The following is a 17,144-nucleotide window of genomic DNA, read 5'->3' on the forward strand; positions in this document are numbered from 1 at the left end:
ATTATTATTTAGTTTTATAACATGCCTCATGATTTAAAAGTTCTGAGTAAACGACATTTGCGTCGCAAAACAGCTATAAATACTCGTAAAGTATTACTGAGTATTGCAGGCAATAATTGTGCACTCGAGCACCTTACGAAATCACAATTAAAAGATGCTAGTCATGAACATGTGTCTTGTATCGGAGAATATGTGCACTCTATAGATAGCGATTATGATGTTGATCATATCCATCAAAGTAATGAACAGAATGAAGAAAACTCTAATTCGAACCGCGATAATAAAGATTTCAAAGACATCGAAAGTGACATAGATAGCATCAAAGCTACGTTGTACAGTTCTGAAGATAATTCAAGTTCCGTCAGCGATGAAGTGCATTTAGATGATGAAACGAACTTTGTTGAAAATTTGCGCGACTGGGCATCTTCAAATAACATCACACATAACGCGATCGATCAATTGCTAGCATTATTGAAACCAGCACATCCTATCTTACCCTTAAGTGCTAGGACTCTACTTCACACGTCACGACGTATTGAAACGTTAAATTTAGACAACGGAGAAATGTGTTATTTCGGTTTGGAGAAATGCTTGAGACAAAAACTCGAGTCAGGTCTCAAAAAAGGACTGTCACCTGAACATACGTTGCGAGTTGATTTTAATATTGATGGGATTCCCGTTTATAAAAGTAGCGGAACATCATTTTGGCCAATTTTGGGACGCAGTATTTCAATGATCGATGATAGCCCATTTGTAATTGGTGTTTATTATGGTACGGGTAAACCGATGCCACTATCTTCATATTTACGAGATTTAATTAAAGAAACGTCACGTTTAAGCACCAATGGTTTTGAGTTTAATGGCACCAAATACTTTGTCAGAGTTGGTTTATTCGCGTGTGACGCGCCCGCGAGATCTATGTTGAAAATGTGTTTAGGACATTCGGGTAAGGATGCTTGCGAGAGGTGTAAGATTCGCGCAGTTCATCTCAACCGTAAACTGTGTTATCCATGTGACACCGAATTCCAGAAGCGAAAAGATAGTGATTTTGTTGCACCTAGTGAAAACGATCGTCACGTTAAAGGACGTTCGCCTCTTTTAGATCTTTACGTGGGACTAGTCTCCCAATTTCCTTTAGATCCCATGCATTTAATCTACCTGGGAATTTTGAAGAGGTTGCTCCTTAAATACTGGGTCGAGGGTTCACGTGATTGCAAATTGTCTAAGGATATTTTGTTAGAAATTGAACGTATAATGAAACTATTGGCGCGATATGTTCCGGCAGAGTTTCCTCGAAAGCCCCGTGGATTTTTGGATTTGCATCGATGGAAAGCGACAGAATTTAGATTTTTCTTGTTATATTCCGGCCCTGTTGTAATGCGGGATGTGCTAGATCGAAAAAAGTACAAACATTTTTTATTATTGTCTGCCGCCGTGTATATTCTATCGAATACAGCCTTGTTCTCGCGTTTTCGAAACATCGCGCAAGATATGATCGAAAAATTCGTTACTCAAGGTGCTAAGATATACGGACAAAACTTTGTCGTATATAATGTACATTCGCTGCTGCATGTCATAGACGACGTAGAACGATTTGGCCCATTAGAAGAATACAGTTGCTTTGTGTATGAAAATCATTTGGGCCATTTGAAACGACTTATTCGATCGAAACGCTTGCCGCTGCAGCAGCTGAGTAATCGACTTGAAGAACTAAGTTCTATTCGTAAAACTAATTGTCAGGAAAAATTTATTCCTAAACCCAAATTTATTGGAAATTCTCGTGAATGTCAGGCTCTGGAAACGAAAAAATTCAAAATATCAATAAAAAGGCCGGATAATGTAGTAGCTTGTGGGACAGAAATATTAGTGATCAAATCAATCCTTTTCATTGCCGGAGAATATAGAATTATAGGTACTCCGTTCAAGTACAAGCGAGACCTTTATCAGAAACCTATTAAATCTTCCAAACTAGGGATTTTTTTCGTAAGAAGTTTCAACGTAGCGAAATCTTATCGCGTCGATGATATATTACATAAATTCGTCTGTCTTCCATTTAAAGATGGTTTCGCAGTAACTCCGATACTACACGAAATGAAATAAAATTTTTATTTTTTGTTAAACATCTCAACGAAACGAGCTCTCGACAAAAAACAGATGATGAACCTACGATTCTCGGCAATGTGTACGAGGAAGAGGGATTCGTTCAAGACATGTATAGTATGTCTATGTCTACCTCGCACACATTCCCGAGAATCGTAGGTTCATTATCTCTTTTATATTAAAAGTTTGCTTCAATTGAGATGTTTAGCAAAAAATAACATTATCGTATACCTATTACCATATACCGTATATGCCGAGTCTAATTTACCTAGTAGTCCAATATACCCAACTCTACCATATGTTCATAACATCACTTTTGAGCTGATTTATTATAGTTTTGTACGTCACATTGACGTTCAAGTATTGGTTAGACATGCGTTCCCAAAATCTTCATAATGTTTCATGATCGATTCATCTTTTAACTTATATACTACCTTGCATATTCCTATGTTGATGTCCTAATTAAAAACTTTTAAACTGGCACTTTTTGCTCAGAGTGGAATAAAAGTGCTTGAATTTTGATCAAATATAAATTTATACACCAGACTAGAGAATATGATACATTTAACGATGTTTTTACTCAGTCGTGCTGCAGAACTATGTATGCGGTGATTGAATTCTTGGTTGGCGAAGATAGAGAATGCGCATTGGTACCAGTTCTTTGGCTGGTCGAAAACAACACCCAATGTTACTGGCCACGGACAAAAACTGAAGATCATTTTACAAAACTTGTAAAATCAAAGGCTGCCTATGAAAAAACATGGCCAAAGTTTGCCATTCACAAAGTACTGCATACCGGAGGTGATTATTGGAACGTAGAACTTTTTTTTACAATTGTATACGGATTGAATGTTTCAATCATATTAATTTTCACTTGGATAAGAGTTACGACGATATATTTTGATCATATTGTACATTTGTGATTAATTTTGCTAATCAATGAGCATTCGGTATTGATTGATATTCCTTGATTAACTAACAGATGACTACCACGACACCGAAGCAACGATGGCGCGCCTACTGGAGCTGGGCACGTCCGATGAATCCGGAATAATTCGCAACATCGCTAAAAAATCCACTGTAATACCTCAGCAAGATATTACCAATGACGTGGACGAGAATGAAGCTACGAACAGTGATGATGTCGAACCTGAGCCGCAAAAGAAAAAACGTAAACACAAAACCGACAAGAAGAAGGCTAAAAATCGACACGTTAGTAACAAAAAAAAAAAAACGAAGCGTTCTCGTGAAAGTTCAAGTAGTTTAGGTTACACCTCTTCAGCTGACGAGAATTTGCCACCGTCCGAAGTCGATGAATCGACTTCTAACCGTAATAAGAATACTCGCTACATTAACTCAGCCAAAGGATCTACCAAAAATCAGACACCAAAGAAAAACTTGGCCCACAAGATCGTACAGCACCAGTATAATGATAATTCCCATGAGTCACCGAATCAGTTGTCTGGATATGAAACATCAAATAGAAACATTTCTAGTAGGATCATCAGGTCTACCACGCAATATGACTTATCAAGATCCTTTTCACAACTTGAACCTTCAACCCCGACCACATCACGCGAACAGAATACCTTTGAAGAAAAAACTCTGCAGTATTTAGAACACATTAAATCCTACACTGAACAAAACCATCTGCTACTACGTAAAATCTTCTCAAAACAGAAGGAAGTCAGCATCGACGTAACAAAGAAACCAGCCGAATTCCCAAAACTTCCTCTTAACTCCATGGAAGACTTCTCCAACCTCGAAAATATCCTGAAATCCGAAGAGCATCGAACTTATTTAGTGAGTAGACCTTGCAATCATATTCAAAATATGTATGTCATGACATACGGATAGGTACTAATACCGAGCGTATTCTTCAATGAGGGCCAACCCCCTCCCTAGCGCAAACCAACACAGGCACATGAGGCTCGGCCGGGAGGGGATAGAATGCCAGTGGCCATGTTAGTCTCCACTCGACCGAACTTCACGTACGCGTCATGTGCCTGAGTTGGCTTAGCACTAGGGAGGGGGTTGTCTCTCATTGAAGAATACGCTCGGTATGTGTTGACTGCAAAGGAATAATGAAAATTACTACAGGCATACAGAATTGCGGTTCGTAACGTTTTAACCCTCTCGGACCGTATGTTGCTTCTACGCAACACGCACTTTGAGGCTTCATAAAACTGTATCGGTCGCAAGGTCAGGGTTCTAACTGCATAGTTCCATTAAGCAAGGTCAGATGGCCTTATAGATACTCCTAAACCCTGAGGTAAACTGCTTTCACCCATCGAAATATCAATATGGTGAGAGATTTTCATTCAACATGAAATCGGTCTCGGTCTGATCGAGAGGGTTAACGTTAAAAAATGCTGAAAAAATATTAGGAATCGACAATCTCCAACTAGTCAAAATTGTTATCGATGTTGATAACAGTAAGAATATTTTGAATTCAATTCGACATTCATTCATTTTAGTATTTTGTTGCAGACCGGGAAACTGGCTTCTGTTGGAGGGACAAGCGGTCGCCAATGTGTGTTGGCTATAATGAGGTCACTACTCACAAACGAATTAGCGATGCAATTCAATTGGGCAGGGAGGGACAAAGTCCCATTTCAAAAGACATTGACAATGGAAACTGTTTACGGTAATGAATAATTCATGAAATTTTCGAGAAACAGTTATTACTTGGATTTATCGTGTGAAAACAATATTATTCACACATTATTATTCAAATTATGCAAACTGTTAACTTTTTTCCCAATATATTCGAGATTCATCACAATTTACATTGAAATTATTCCTTATCAGTTATCAATATCGTGATATTGTACCTTCCTTTTGATGTATTTTTTCTCAGAGGCTGTGAAACAAACCTTTCTTGGCAAGAAGGAAATTGGTGATGCAACCGAAACCAGTGTTTCGTGTGCCGTGAAAGACTGGTTAAAACTAGCTCGATCACGGCATGCCTATGTACGAAAGAAGGGCTAAGAAACTGTGGTAAACGTCAACTAATTTTAAAAACAGTCATATAAAAGTACAAATCATACAGGCATATAAATATTTCTGATATAAGTGTAATATTCTTAGCGTTTTCTGTTAGTTGTAACTACCGTGAAGACGAAAGTATAGTGTAGGTTGAGCTGTGTCTATGAGCTACAAGATGTACCTTTTTTTTTGATAAATGAGTATTTATAGATATAAGATATTTGTGTAACGTTCTAACAAAGATATAATAAAATCGATTCACATATATAAACTAAATTCGTACGCTTTCTAACTCAACCCAGACTTGTTTCTAGCTAACGTGAAATGATCTTCCTCTATAGCAGTGTACTATATACGCTTTCAATTACACATCCAAGATACGTTATGTATTCAAGTCTAGAGGTCCAATTAAAAACGTTTTTTAACACTGTATAATATTCGTTTAGACATAAATAATGAAAGATTAAAGCGTCATTAACAGAAAACATTTTGTCACGTTAGTTAAACGGACATTGTCAACACATTTTAATAGAAAAAATTTCCTTCATAATTTGAGTGTTAAAACGTACTTGCGAAACGTCTCTTAGTAGTCATCAATATCCAAATATTAGACGATTACCATAAATATTAAAATAACGGATTTTCGATACGTTTTATCAACAAATTGAGATACGATTTATAAATGTTTGGTTTCAAACGTATAAAATTTGCATATGAACAACTATCGTAAGACGTCCACCAAAAACGTTTAATAAACCGAAATCACGGCGGACATTCTTCGCAATAAAATACGTAGGTGCTGCACGTTTATTCTACAGAATAAAACGTTCTTTTTTGACGAATTTCATACGCTTTATATACTGGCATTGTTTATTGGGTTACTGTATCGTATAATGGAAGTATAAAAATTACAGTTCTATATTATGTGTATAACATGTATAAATTGCGCTTCAATAACTCAACCGATCACATTTATCAAAAATTTTCAGCTAGTGCAGAGTAGTTGCATTGCATTTTCCTAAAGAAAATCAAACACTCGATCAAACAGCCTCGATGAGAAGAGCAATGCCTTGTCCGCCGCCGATACACGCCGAACCGATTCCAAACTTGGCCTTCCTTCTCCTGCAGAAGTAAGGAAGTCGAGAAATTAGTCTTTGGTCAGTATCACGTAATACCGATCGAAATGCCGAGTCTACGTTTAAACGTCGATCACTCACCTCAACTCGTGAACGAGATGTCCGGTGATCCTCGATCCGGAAGCAGCGAGAGGATGTCCCAAGGCGATGGCACCGCCGTTCACGTTAAGCTTGCTCAAGTCCAGGTCAAGGTCTTTGGCGCAGGCCAAAGTTTGCGCACCAAAGGCTTCGTTGATCTGGCAAAAAGGAAAAGCATTGATCATGGGAATCGCTCGGTTATACGAAAGGCAAAGAACCTGTCATACCATTTCACATTCCATTCCTGATACGCGAGTCTTAGATTCATAAAACGTTGTTTGTTTGTTTTCATTTTCATTTTTTTTTTTTTACAGTCATCTGTTTTCGAGAGAAATTTTTAGTTCCCGTCACCGCTCAGTGCTTAACTATTTTCATTTTTCACCACAATCGAAAAATATAGTTCTACGTAGAAAATAAAAATTAGTTTTCTAGCCGTTACCAGAAAGTCTTTATAGCTTTTTAATTGAGAGTAATGATTTAAACCGCCCAAGTTGCCCCCCACCCTTCCCCCGATAAGTACGATTCTGTTCGGATAGTTGTTCCAACGGTATTATCACTTTCAGAGATCACCGATTTACTCGGTTAGTGATTGATAACGAAAAGTACAAATCATGCGGAACGATTAGAATCAGATGTAAAGCTTCAATACGAATTTTTCATGATTTTCGGTCCCTTCTGATTGAAACTAATGATTTCACGTCCGTAGAAATTCCACGGAAATGACCAGCTGGAAAAAACTGAGAGGGTAAAATTACCTCGACAATGTCAATGTCGTTCAACGTCTTCCCGGTGGCCTTGAGAAGGTTTTTGATCGCCGGAGCAGGTCCGATACCCATGATGCTGGGTTCGACACCGACGACGCTGTAGCCGACGAGTCTGGCCAAAGGCTTAAGACCCTGGGACTTGACGGCTTCTTCACTGGCCACAATCACGGCTCCAGCGCCGTCGCAGATTCCCTGAAGAACGATTCAAACATTTAACGAAACGGCGCTAGACTCGGTAGAAAATGAGCTTGTACATCAACCATGCCGGTGAAGATTATCCTTCTTCAAGAGAACTTCTAAAATCGAATTCACCCACCGATGCTGTGCCGGCAGTTACGAGTCCGTCCTTCTTGAAGATAGTCGGCAGCTTGGCGAGTCCTTCGGGCGTTGTCTCAGGGCGAGGATGTTCGTCGACGTTGACGACGACTTCCTTCCTCTTTACCTGAACGGTGACAGGGGCCAATTCTTCCTTGAAGTACCCGGCGTCATTGGCTGTGAAAGAATCACACCTCAAGTCATCAATTATCCTTTGAGTTCAATTTTCAAAGAGGCTGCAATGTGACGAGAACACGATTCTGTTCTGCAAACTCAACCAACCCCTTCAAATTGGTCGTTATAATTTTGCAAAATTGCGGATCTTTTCTACGACGATTAGTCGCTAACTCCAACCTCGCGCTTCTCCTCGATCTTGACGATCGAAGATTCTCTACTCACCCGCCTTCCACAGCTTCTGGCTTCTGAGAGCAAACGCGTCGACTTCTTCCCTCTTTATTCCGTACTTAGCGCCGAGAGTCTCGGCAGTTATCGCCATCGGCATTTTGCAGTACGTGTCGGTCAATCCCACCCACAGACTGTCTTCCAGTGAGTAATTTTGACCCAATGTTGTCCCAAACCTGATGTTCCTAGCGATGAAAGGTGCCTGACTCATGTTGTCCGTTCCGCCGGTGAGAACTACATGGGAATCTCCGACGAGGATGTTCTGAATACCAAAAACGATTCGAAATCAGAGTTTGCGCTTCTATCTCTTTATTTTTGTACTCCATTTATATCAGAGTGTTTGAAAAAAGAATTTTTTTAAATTTTTTCTTACCAAAGGGTCAAAAGTTTCATTTAGATATAAAAATACACCTGTTATAATTCGAGCTCTTAATATTAACATTCCAATTTCCATAAGAATGACATGTGAAAAATGGTTTTTGCTCCTCCTGATTTTTATAACTGGCTAACGATGCTTCGTACAGAAAACTCGCAAAAATATTTTTGCAGAGAATTGAACGCTCTTCAAAAAAGGTCTCTTATCATTTTATGATAAATTTATTCCTCAAATAACCATCAACCGTTCGAAAGAGTGAATTGTTAGGAATTAATTTATAAAAATTTATTTTTTATTTTGAAACACCGTAATTTATATACTCACTTGAGCTCCGTTAACAATGGACTGAAATCCGGATCCGCATAGACGATTTATTCCAAGGGCGGGTCTGTCCAGAGGAATTCCACTTTTGAGGAGAACATGTCTTGGGAGAAATGCTCCGTCAGACGATGTGTTCTGGAAACGTGTTGGAATGAGATTTGAGAGATGATTTTATGGAGAGACAACGTTTACCGCAACGCAACATTCGCGAGTCAAATTTTACGTACCACCAACACGTTTCCGATTACGACACTGTCGATCTGTTCAGGTTTCAATCCACCTGCTGTTATCGCTGCCTTTGCAGCCACTTCCTGAAGCTCGATCGCAGACTTGTTCACGAATTTACCACCCAGTGTCCCGAAAGGGGTTCGCTTCGCGGCGACGATGAATATTCCTTAAACAACGATAATACGGTTATTGATTAATATATATGATCTCGAGAGCTTTGTCGATTTTGAAAATTGAACGAGGATAGTTATTCCGAGTAGTCGATTGGATGGTATTTTTTTTTTTTTTTTTTTTAATCACAAGCTCGACAATCGAAGTGAATTTTAGCAGGTATAAAAAAATCGAACGGATGCGGTAGTATTTTACTTTTAAAAACAAACGGTTACAAACGTTTGAATATTAATGAAAATTGAACGATCGCTGCTCCGCAAATATGTGAAATAATATCTTCAGATTACTCAATTTTGAACTGTAAAATTTGAACGTGTAATCATTGACGCAATTTTTATCTTCAATTTATGTTGTTATTGAAAATAATCTCTGATATCTAGTATCGGAACGCGTTCAGCATAGCAAAGTCCACGGGGTATAATTAAATACTCTAGATAATAAAAGTAGTTACAACAATACACGATACGTTTCAACGTGTATTATTATTTCTATTACGTGCAAAAGGTGTGGATAAAATGGTGCTAAAATTGAATCACAAGAACATCTGCAAACGGAACGAAGCTTAAACAAATAATACGACTCGTGGTCACAATTTCGAATAATACGTTTCACACGTAACGTTTGATAAAATGTGAGGTTGATCAAAATTATCTCTGGAAGTTCGCGTCTGAAGTCAATTGGAGTAAAGTAAGAATCTGAATGAAATAATAAAGTTAAAAAAAATCGTTCCGTTTGCTGTGGCGCAATATAAAATTCCATAGTCTAGAGTTCGAAACATTGCGCAAACTCATGTTACATTACACATAATATATCATTCGAGTTAAAATAAAGTCACGCCAAGATTACGTTACAATTTGAATGACAGTTAATGAGTTTCAAATAACAAGTCTCACTTGATCAAAATGGAAATGCTTCCGAATCGGGCGGTCAAAATATTGGCTCAAACGCGTTCCGCGTATCGGTCAAGGAATAAAAGGTTTAATCGAAGAACCTCGACTGACAATGAGTGGGAGTGACGGAAAAATGAAAAATAGAAAGATCGAAACGAGTCTCGATGGTGAGTTTACACTCGTTGAGCCAACAGAGAAAAGGAACAGTTCTGTGAGTTAATCCAGCCGTCGAGACGAGTCTGCCACTCGAGTGGCTCTGAGAAGAACCTCCGAAACGCCCTAATTCGTCAACTCAGACAATTTTTGGGGACTTGACCGAAATTGATATAATAAAAGAAAGTATCGTACCTTTGGTGGCGATCGACATGATTTCTGTTTTCTGACCTACGTTGGACTAACGCGTTAATCAGAGAAGTTGAGTCTTATTACAAGCCATCAAAGGTCCAAAGTCCACGCAGGCTCCCCACTATCCAATATGAAACGTCGTTTACTGTGTTTCGCATACGTATCTTCACGGCTACGCTAGCGCCTTGAATTCCGTTGCGGAAATTCCGGCAGCTAAATTCAGCTGATGAATTCCTGGTCGTGGTTTTAAAAGGTTTTTCAAACATTGCTTATTTTTTTTACTTTAAACTTGATTGAACAGTGTTTTTCTTTTATTTTTTATTAATTTTTTTTTCGTTTTTACTAACTGGCAATAATATATTAAATTTAAAGTTATCGTTGTACCATTTTTTAATCAAAAATTTGCGGTCCGTTGATATTCGGATGATCGAGCCGTTTTAGACGCGGTCGGTAACTTACCGACACGTATTATACGTGACCTGCGTACGACGGATCTACTCCGTTATCTCCTCGACGGATAAAAAAGACGCGCATACGTGAAGATTTAGCGAAAAATCGGAGCGATAAAACGGGAGATTATATTCCCGTGGTTGACTCGACAATGCGAGAGGAAATAAATCGGACAGCGTGCAGGGAGTCTATGAAACAACCCACCTCAAGCATACCTGTGTGTATACAATTGAAAGAAGGCGTGGATCGCGTGATTTGGAACGCAATTTGAAATTGTGTGGAAGAAAAGGCGCGCCTTCGGATGGCGTTTTCAATGCACCTCGTCGGACAAACGTAGCCGCGTTGCGTAATCGCTAAGCGGTCGAATTCACCGCAACGGTATTACGGCGATGCGGTGTGTATAGGAGCGAATTATTTCACCAATTGATTTCAATAAACCGCGTGGGCCAAAGCAGTGGCCATTTTGTAATTTCCCGGTGCAATCAGCTTGCGCGGCGTCTCGCCCCGAAATATCTTGCGGAATTCGTCTCTAGCCGCGGCTGATCCACGCTCTCGAATTCTCTCACTCGCGGAAAAAAATTCGCGAACAATCGTCGAAGACGCGGATTGGACAGGCGACGCTTTCGCGGTTCGAACATTATACCGTGCATGCCGAGACGGATCCGCTCGGTACTACCGCTCGACTGTATTATTGATCAATGGGGTTGCGGGCATGGAAGGAAGGCCAGTGCCGGCAGGCAGCTGTCAGATCCCCCTAAATTTCCACACGCTTATACAGCCGTGCCGCGGGCTTGATTATCGGGCCTTCAGGCCAGCCCGAAATTTTGGGCCCCGCGAGCGAAAGTCCCGCGATTTAGCCGCGCGCGATATTCCTCGATTGTTTTTACCCACGGGGTTGAAATTTCGCTCGGTGGTTGTGACGCGGTATGGTTATTGTGATTGTGCCTGTGACACACCGTGCGAATCCTCACCCTTTTCGCGATCAACGGTTAAGGCGGCGAAACTCCGAGGATATTCAGGGCTCTCGGACCTGCGGTATCGAGCTTAGCGATGAATCGGTGAACAGGAGGAGACTAGGGACGTGAAAAAAGAGAGAACCGCAAGCTCAGGAACACCGAGACGCAAAAATTGCAGGCTTTTTGAACGGACGTCGCTACGCCGGTGGCCTGATGCAGACCCTAAGGAAGAAGAACAGCCCCTGCAAGTGTGAGTAGATTTGCAACAGAAAAAATTCCCACTCGAATTTCAAAATTTACTCATCAAACGATATCGCATCCGTGTAACAACAATTCGCATTAATTTTTCGGTTCACCCGCCGCTGCGCTAAATTATACGTGCAGTTTTCATTTCGTTACATACTTCGTTGCAGCGTCTATTTCCGGTATCTCGTTGCGTATCGCAAGCGAGTAGGTTCAACGCACCTTTCGTCTGGTAAGTTGAAACCCCGCAGGTGGGTATAAGGTGTTTAATTACACCGAGCCGTTTCTATTCCGAGGAGATCAATTTTTATCTTATAAAATAGTTAATGCCTTCGGCGGCCCGCTCGTTCAACCTACGGCGGAGTAAGCCTTTGGCAGGCAACTGTATTTCCAACTCTACAACGTGGATTTAGTTCCATATCTCGTTGACAGACGGCGCCAGCGTGATATTTTCGCTCGCGATCAGGTTAAAGCGGCAAACGGTTCTCAACTTGTACTTTTACCGTCATTCGAATTTCAGTCACTTTCAAAGTGCGGCGATAAGATTTCCTTTTCTTTTTTTTTTTTCTTTTATTTTATACTCCTCAAACCATTTCGGAACTGCTCTACATTTTACGGTTTTGTTTACCGACTATAGTTTAATATACAAAGATGACAAAAATGAATTAGAAATTTATTGTCTTTCGAAACGATACTCAATTTTTGTATTTTTAATTTGTGAAATCATTCACTGTCTTCAACTCTTTGGCGAAAAACTGTCGAATACCAGCTAATTCTGTAAAAACGAAAAACACGAGGATGCGATACTTTTTTGCCAATCTGTATCGATCTTCTTTTATTGACGAGAAAAATCATTTTCTTGTTTGATTAGCTTGATCAAAAAAGCTAAGAATTGTTATGTTTCTCGAGACCTTGAGCTGTCATTAAACATAATAATCATAGCAACGTATTTAAGCTGAATAATTATAAATATGAATTATTATTTTCCCATGCATTTACCGAATTTAAATACTGCTCACGATCTCTCTCTATCTCTTTTTTAGTTTTTTTTTTTGATTTTTAATAATTCTCACCTCATTCATTTGTTTATTTATTCACTCACCTTTTTATTACTTTTTATTTTAATTTTGTGTTTTAATAACCATCTGACCTCATAAGTATGTCCCAGGACGTATAAACGCCTCTCTCTGTCTCTTTCTTCAAAAATGAAGAGATTATGTTCCTGAACGGATTTGTTAAATTTTTATACACTCCTCGAAGCCTCGATACCTCATATAAGCTGTTCTCGAGCTGAGGAAAGCGAATTAGTCGAACGCCATGAAAGCAGATGAAATCAATTGTCAGCATTTTCCTTTTCCCTTTTCCTTTTCTTCGTCTGCTCTTTATTCCCTTTCTCTTTTACACGGTCAAGTGGCTCGCCGCAATCTCTGGAGCGATAGAGTATCTCAATTTAGGCACGTTCCAGGCATTGCCGACGTTTTATATATTACATATGTATGTATACATATATACATAGCTATCATGGGGTTTCGTGCACCCTGTGTCATTATACACATCCGTTCGATGACGTGGTTTCCGTTTTCCAACGATGTTATTATACCCACCTGTCGTATTTTTCCAACCCTCCATTTTGCCAAGGCAATTAATTTGTACGCTTGTTTGACATTGGTTCGTAAAAAAAAAAAACAAATCGATTCATTTTATGAATTTTATCTCGTACGATAATCGTACGTTGAGTATTGTCTGTAAAATTATTGTACTTTCGTGAGCTACTGGGAGGTATCTTTGAAAATACAAAAATTAGACAAACCTGAACTTACAAATGAAACTTGAATCATATTTTAAGCAACTTTCGACCTATTTTTATTGAAAAGCGAAAGGAAAACTACCCGCGTGTTTATAATTCACATTTTTCTACAGAAAAATAATCACGAACAGGTACAACAACTTGATAAATAGATCGTCCTCGGTCGAGAGGCTGATTGCCCCGATATAACCGTTACAGGGTTGTAACATCGCGTCGAGGCGTGTAATCCCACGGGAACATGGCTTGCGGGTATGTTTGCGATTAAACACGGTGCGGAGAATATTTGTTAAACAAAATTGTCCCCCTCGATGCGCGTGCGGACGTAAAATGTTTGCTCCTCCGCCATGCGTGCAGTGACAAACGGGATTTAGAGGCCGACGGCACGCGTCCGTGACATCAATCTAATGCCGATTGGGAAAACATCCCCATTTCGTGTTTGCCCTTCGCCCTTTGCCCAGCACGATTTCCAGCAAACGTGATTTCGAAGACGAACGAATGCCTGTGCAATTGATTAAAACTCGGGACAACAAAGCAATCGAAATGAACGACCCTGAGAAAAAAAATAAAAGATCATTTCTACCCCCGAAAGAGTTTCTCCAAATCGAGCGTATATCGTGCGATAAACGAATAAATGGCGAAACTTTTTTTTTTTCTCCTTCGTTAGATTTCCCTTTTCCCATTCGCTTCGACTTCTTGCTTTTTTCTCAGCGCCGACGAAGCGTGCGCGTATTTTTTTTTTTGTTTTTTTCTCCTTCTTCTTTCTTCTCTCTCTCCGTCTTTCGTTCAATTTTCTTCTTCATCGCGAATTTGTTTACGTTACGAAAAATCCTAGTTCTCGAAATTTCGCAGGCTGCACGCCTTTTTTCCTTTAGGTCGGAAAACGAGCCCTGGTTTTCATCCCCTGTGGCCATGGCAACGCGGCTGACGCCTCCGGGAACTCCGAACAGCAACTCGCCCTCGTCTCGTTTCTGGTCATCAAAGTTAAGTCTGCCGGCTCGGACGCGGTTTATACCCTTCTATCTTGTCATTCATTGATGCGATTTTCGATCACCATCCGCCGATTCGATTCAATCACCCCGTAAGCATCCGGGTTTTCCACCGTTTTACTATCCTACAATTATTTCGCCGGAGGAAAAAACGTGACTGTTTACATAATTCGATTTTCAAAGTATTTGTCCATTACCTCGATGATCATCGTTATGAAAAATCGCAGACTGGAGAAGATGCGCTCGGAGAAAGGTGAGATCAATGAAACAACGATCGAATTATACTCATCAAGGGCTTAGGTATAGATCACAAATTTATACAATATACGTTTAATTGGATTTTTAATCGGCTCACATTATAAATTAGTTACCTACCCTGAGTTCTTGTTATAAACCTACGGTATATTAATTCACATTTGCAAAAATCAGCATATTTCTTCCTGTATGAAAATAAATACGCGTCACGCGTGCGCGACATATCTGTTGTCAAAAAAATGACACTTGTTCCACGTACGGAGAAGATATGAGGGGATGAATCATCGGATCAAAGTTACGAGCCGTATAAATCCATTCTGAAAATCGACTTCGGAACAAACAAAAATTTCAATTAAACGGTAGACGCAGTTTGTACAGTACATATTCGTTAACGGTTTATTATATTTGCACACATGACAACGATGCGGGAAATTTTCTCTTTTATATCCTTTTATATCTATACAGTACGAGTTATACATAACGGACTGACCTCGGCTTTATCCCCTTGCGAAAATTAAATCCAACCACCTTGACGTGGGCAAATAATTTTTTTTTACATTGTCGCTATCGTAACATTGGTAAATACTGTGTATATTTGATGCGTCGCAATTACGAGTTGAATGCGAATGCATTTTTCATTCGCGCAAAAGATGTGTTTTTATTTTCTTTCATTTTTTATTGCTGAAATTGCAAAATATTTCGATCCAAAAAAAAAAAAAAAGAAAAAAAAGAAACAGAGCGCAGGGATTGCTTAACCTGTTTACAAGACTTATATTGATATACAATCTTGTACCGGATACTGATCTCGCCGGATGGTATCTTATAATCATCGCAATTTTTAATAGCACACGATAACAGAATGATATTCCGGCGATTGATACGACAATCGTATCGATTATATACCGACGATTCCAAATTTCGATTTTGTATAAAGTCGGAACAACTTGAAAGTATCAGGAAATTTTCAACTCAGTTATGGAAAAAATTGAAAACATCATTTTTCTGTCACGGGAATTAAAAAATTAGATCAGACCGACCTTTTTGTACCCACGTTATATTTTTCTTCGATTCGAATTAAATTTCAATCGAACAACGAGTTAATAAGCTGATCGATCGATTCAGGTTTCGGTAACTTACTGGAAGTGGGAAAATGTGAGGAAAAACTAGGTTTTAGGTTCTGCACGTCTTGGAAAAATTTCACGAAATCTTGTGTTCGGCAAAAAATTTGCAGTCGTACCGAAAGAGCGTGCCGTTATTAATTGTTACTATTGTTCATTATTGTCGGCGTTACTACTTTTCTGTGAGAGCATACGACGCCTCTCGACAATACAGGGATGATCTTAACGCGACAAATTGGAACGAAAGGGAGGGCGGATGAGTTAGCCACCCGCCGGTGCTTCGAGCTTCCGGCCATTCATCCCCCGCCGTGGCGGCGATTCGCTTATACGCGATGCATAATTGATCAGATTTGCCCGTGACGTATCGCACGCGAGCCCTTGGCTCGAGGTTTACGTCGTTAAATACGACATCGAGGATGGGAAGGGACGACGCGTTCTACCCACCGGATAAAACTGCGTAAGCGCATTAACGCCGCTTATTAAGCTATACAGCTCGGCATCCCTGGGATGAAATTAAATTGCTTCTCTTCCCCGACACCGAGCAATGCAGTTTAAAAACAGGTGCCGTCACGATAGCGAAGGGTTTGAATTTCTATCGAGTGTTTGAGATACCTTTTTTTCTGCATTCGGCATGTAATATATTTCTGTAACGGGAGAATCTCTCGATACCTGAAAACTGACTGCGTGAATCTTCACGTTTTTCTCGAACTACCAGAACACGAGAAATAGTTTTTTTTTTTAAAATGTACGTCTCTACGACAAACTTCCGCGATTATCTCGGAATAAACGGCTTGATGAGAAAAGTAAAACTTACAGAATTTTACAATCAAATGATGAGTATGAAAAGTTACGATCTCTCGTTCGATTTCAAATTCCGGTTCCGCCGGAAACGATTCGATTTTCAACGTTCAACCCATACAGTTTCTTCCTCATTGCTTTTCCCAAATAAACAATCATGTTTTTTTTTAAGTCGATTTATCTATGTGAAATTCTTTTATCGCCCTCCTTAATTTCATCCATTTTTTATCACCTTCAATTCGAATTGATTATGATCGCAGGTGATATTCTAAACCATTATTTATTTTACTACACGCTTGTGTTTGGAGAAAAAGCTACGTTTTAATACGATGCGGGTTGGTTTATAAGCCGTGTAAAAAATGTAAGAATAAAAATTTAAAAAAAGAAACCAAGCGATAGGTGATCGTTATTATTATT

General features: G+C 39.5%; 3 protein-coding genes and 1 long non-coding RNA gene across 10 annotated transcripts in view; 2 read left to right on the top strand and 2 right to left on the bottom strand.

Moving 5' to 3' along the window:
- LOC124294757 lies at positions 1-5,364 on the top strand. Of its 4 annotated transcripts, none has more exons than XR_006904687.1 (4): positions 1-2,901; positions 3,083-3,903; positions 4,578-4,747; positions 4,961-5,364. XR_006904687.1 is itself a non-coding variant. In XM_046741696.1 (4 exons), exons 1-4 carry the CDS (start codon positions 2,700-2,702, stop codon positions 5,001-5,003), a joined length of 1,236 nt encoding a protein of 411 aa, XP_046597652.1. In that variant the 3' UTR covers positions 5,004-5,364. The 4 variants fall into 4 exon arrangements, 2 of the variants coding, with proteins under 2 accessions (XP_046597652.1, XP_046597651.1); XR_006904686.1 differs by having other exon boundaries at positions 4,591-4,747; XM_046741696.1 differs by having other exon boundaries at positions 2,700-2,901.
- On the bottom strand, positions 3,655-16,059 carry LOC124294758. Its single transcript, XR_006904688.1, has 3 exons — positions 16,049-16,059; positions 12,783-12,785; positions 3,655-5,087 (listed from the first exon to the last, which is right to left on the bottom strand). It is a non-coding gene; the product is annotated as an uncharacterized LOC124294758 (long non-coding RNA).
- Positions 5,967-10,261, bottom strand: LOC107221483 (3-ketoacyl-CoA thiolase, mitochondrial). Its single transcript, XM_015660486.2, has 8 exons — positions 10,118-10,261; positions 8,708-8,874; positions 8,484-8,615; positions 7,781-8,045; positions 7,383-7,558; positions 7,058-7,258; positions 6,306-6,460; positions 5,967-6,210 (listed from the first exon to the last, which is right to left on the bottom strand). Exons 1-8 carry the CDS (start codon positions 10,134-10,136, stop codon positions 6,129-6,131), a joined length of 1,197 nt encoding a protein of 398 aa, XP_015515972.1. The 5' UTR covers positions 10,137-10,261; the 3' UTR covers positions 5,967-6,128.
- Positions 10,407-17,144, top strand: part of LOC107221484 (protein disabled) — a 24,261-nt gene continuing 17,523 nt past the window's right edge. For all 4 annotated transcript variants that reach the window (XM_046741689.1, XM_046741690.1, XM_015660487.2 and 1 more), the window contains exon 1: positions 10,407-11,770. In XM_046741689.1, coding sequence (XP_046597645.1) covers positions 11,734-11,770 — 37 coding nt within the window. In that variant the 5' untranslated portion in view covers positions 10,407-11,733. The remainder of the gene's footprint in view (positions 11,771-17,144) is intronic.

The sequence above is a fragment of the Neodiprion lecontei genome, chromosome 5 (assembly GCF_021901455.1).
Source record: "Neodiprion lecontei isolate iyNeoLeco1 chromosome 5, iyNeoLeco1.1, whole genome shotgun sequence".
In the NCBI taxonomy this organism is placed as follows: Eukaryota; Metazoa; Arthropoda; class Insecta; order Hymenoptera; family Diprionidae; genus Neodiprion; species Neodiprion lecontei.

What these genes read in the sequence shown, in the direction of transcription:
- LOC124294757 (XM_046741695.1), top strand. Translation starts at nt 2,700, where the DNA reads ATGTATGCGGTGATTGAATTCTTGGTTGGCGAAGATAGAGAATGCGCA. An exon ending in CAAAGTACTGCATACCGGAG is followed by an intron (nt 2,902 to 3,082) that starts GTGATTATTGGA and finishes ATTAACTAACAG; the next exon opens with ATGACTACCACGACACCGAA. An exon ending in AAGAGCATCGAACTTATTTA is followed by an intron (nt 3,904 to 4,590) that starts GTGAGTAGACCT and finishes ATTTTGTTGCAG; the next exon opens with ACCGGGAAACTGGCTTCTGT.
- LOC107221483 (XM_015660486.2), bottom strand. An exon ending in CCATTGTTAACGGAGCTCAA is followed by an intron (nt 8,046 to 8,483) that starts GTGAGTATATAA and finishes TTTGGTATTCAG; the next exon opens with AACATCCTCGTCGGAGATTC. An exon ending in CCAGAAGCTGTGGAAGGCGG is followed by an intron (nt 7,559 to 7,780) that starts GTGAGTAGAGAA and finishes ATTCTTTCACAG; the next exon opens with CCAATGACGCCGGGTACTTC.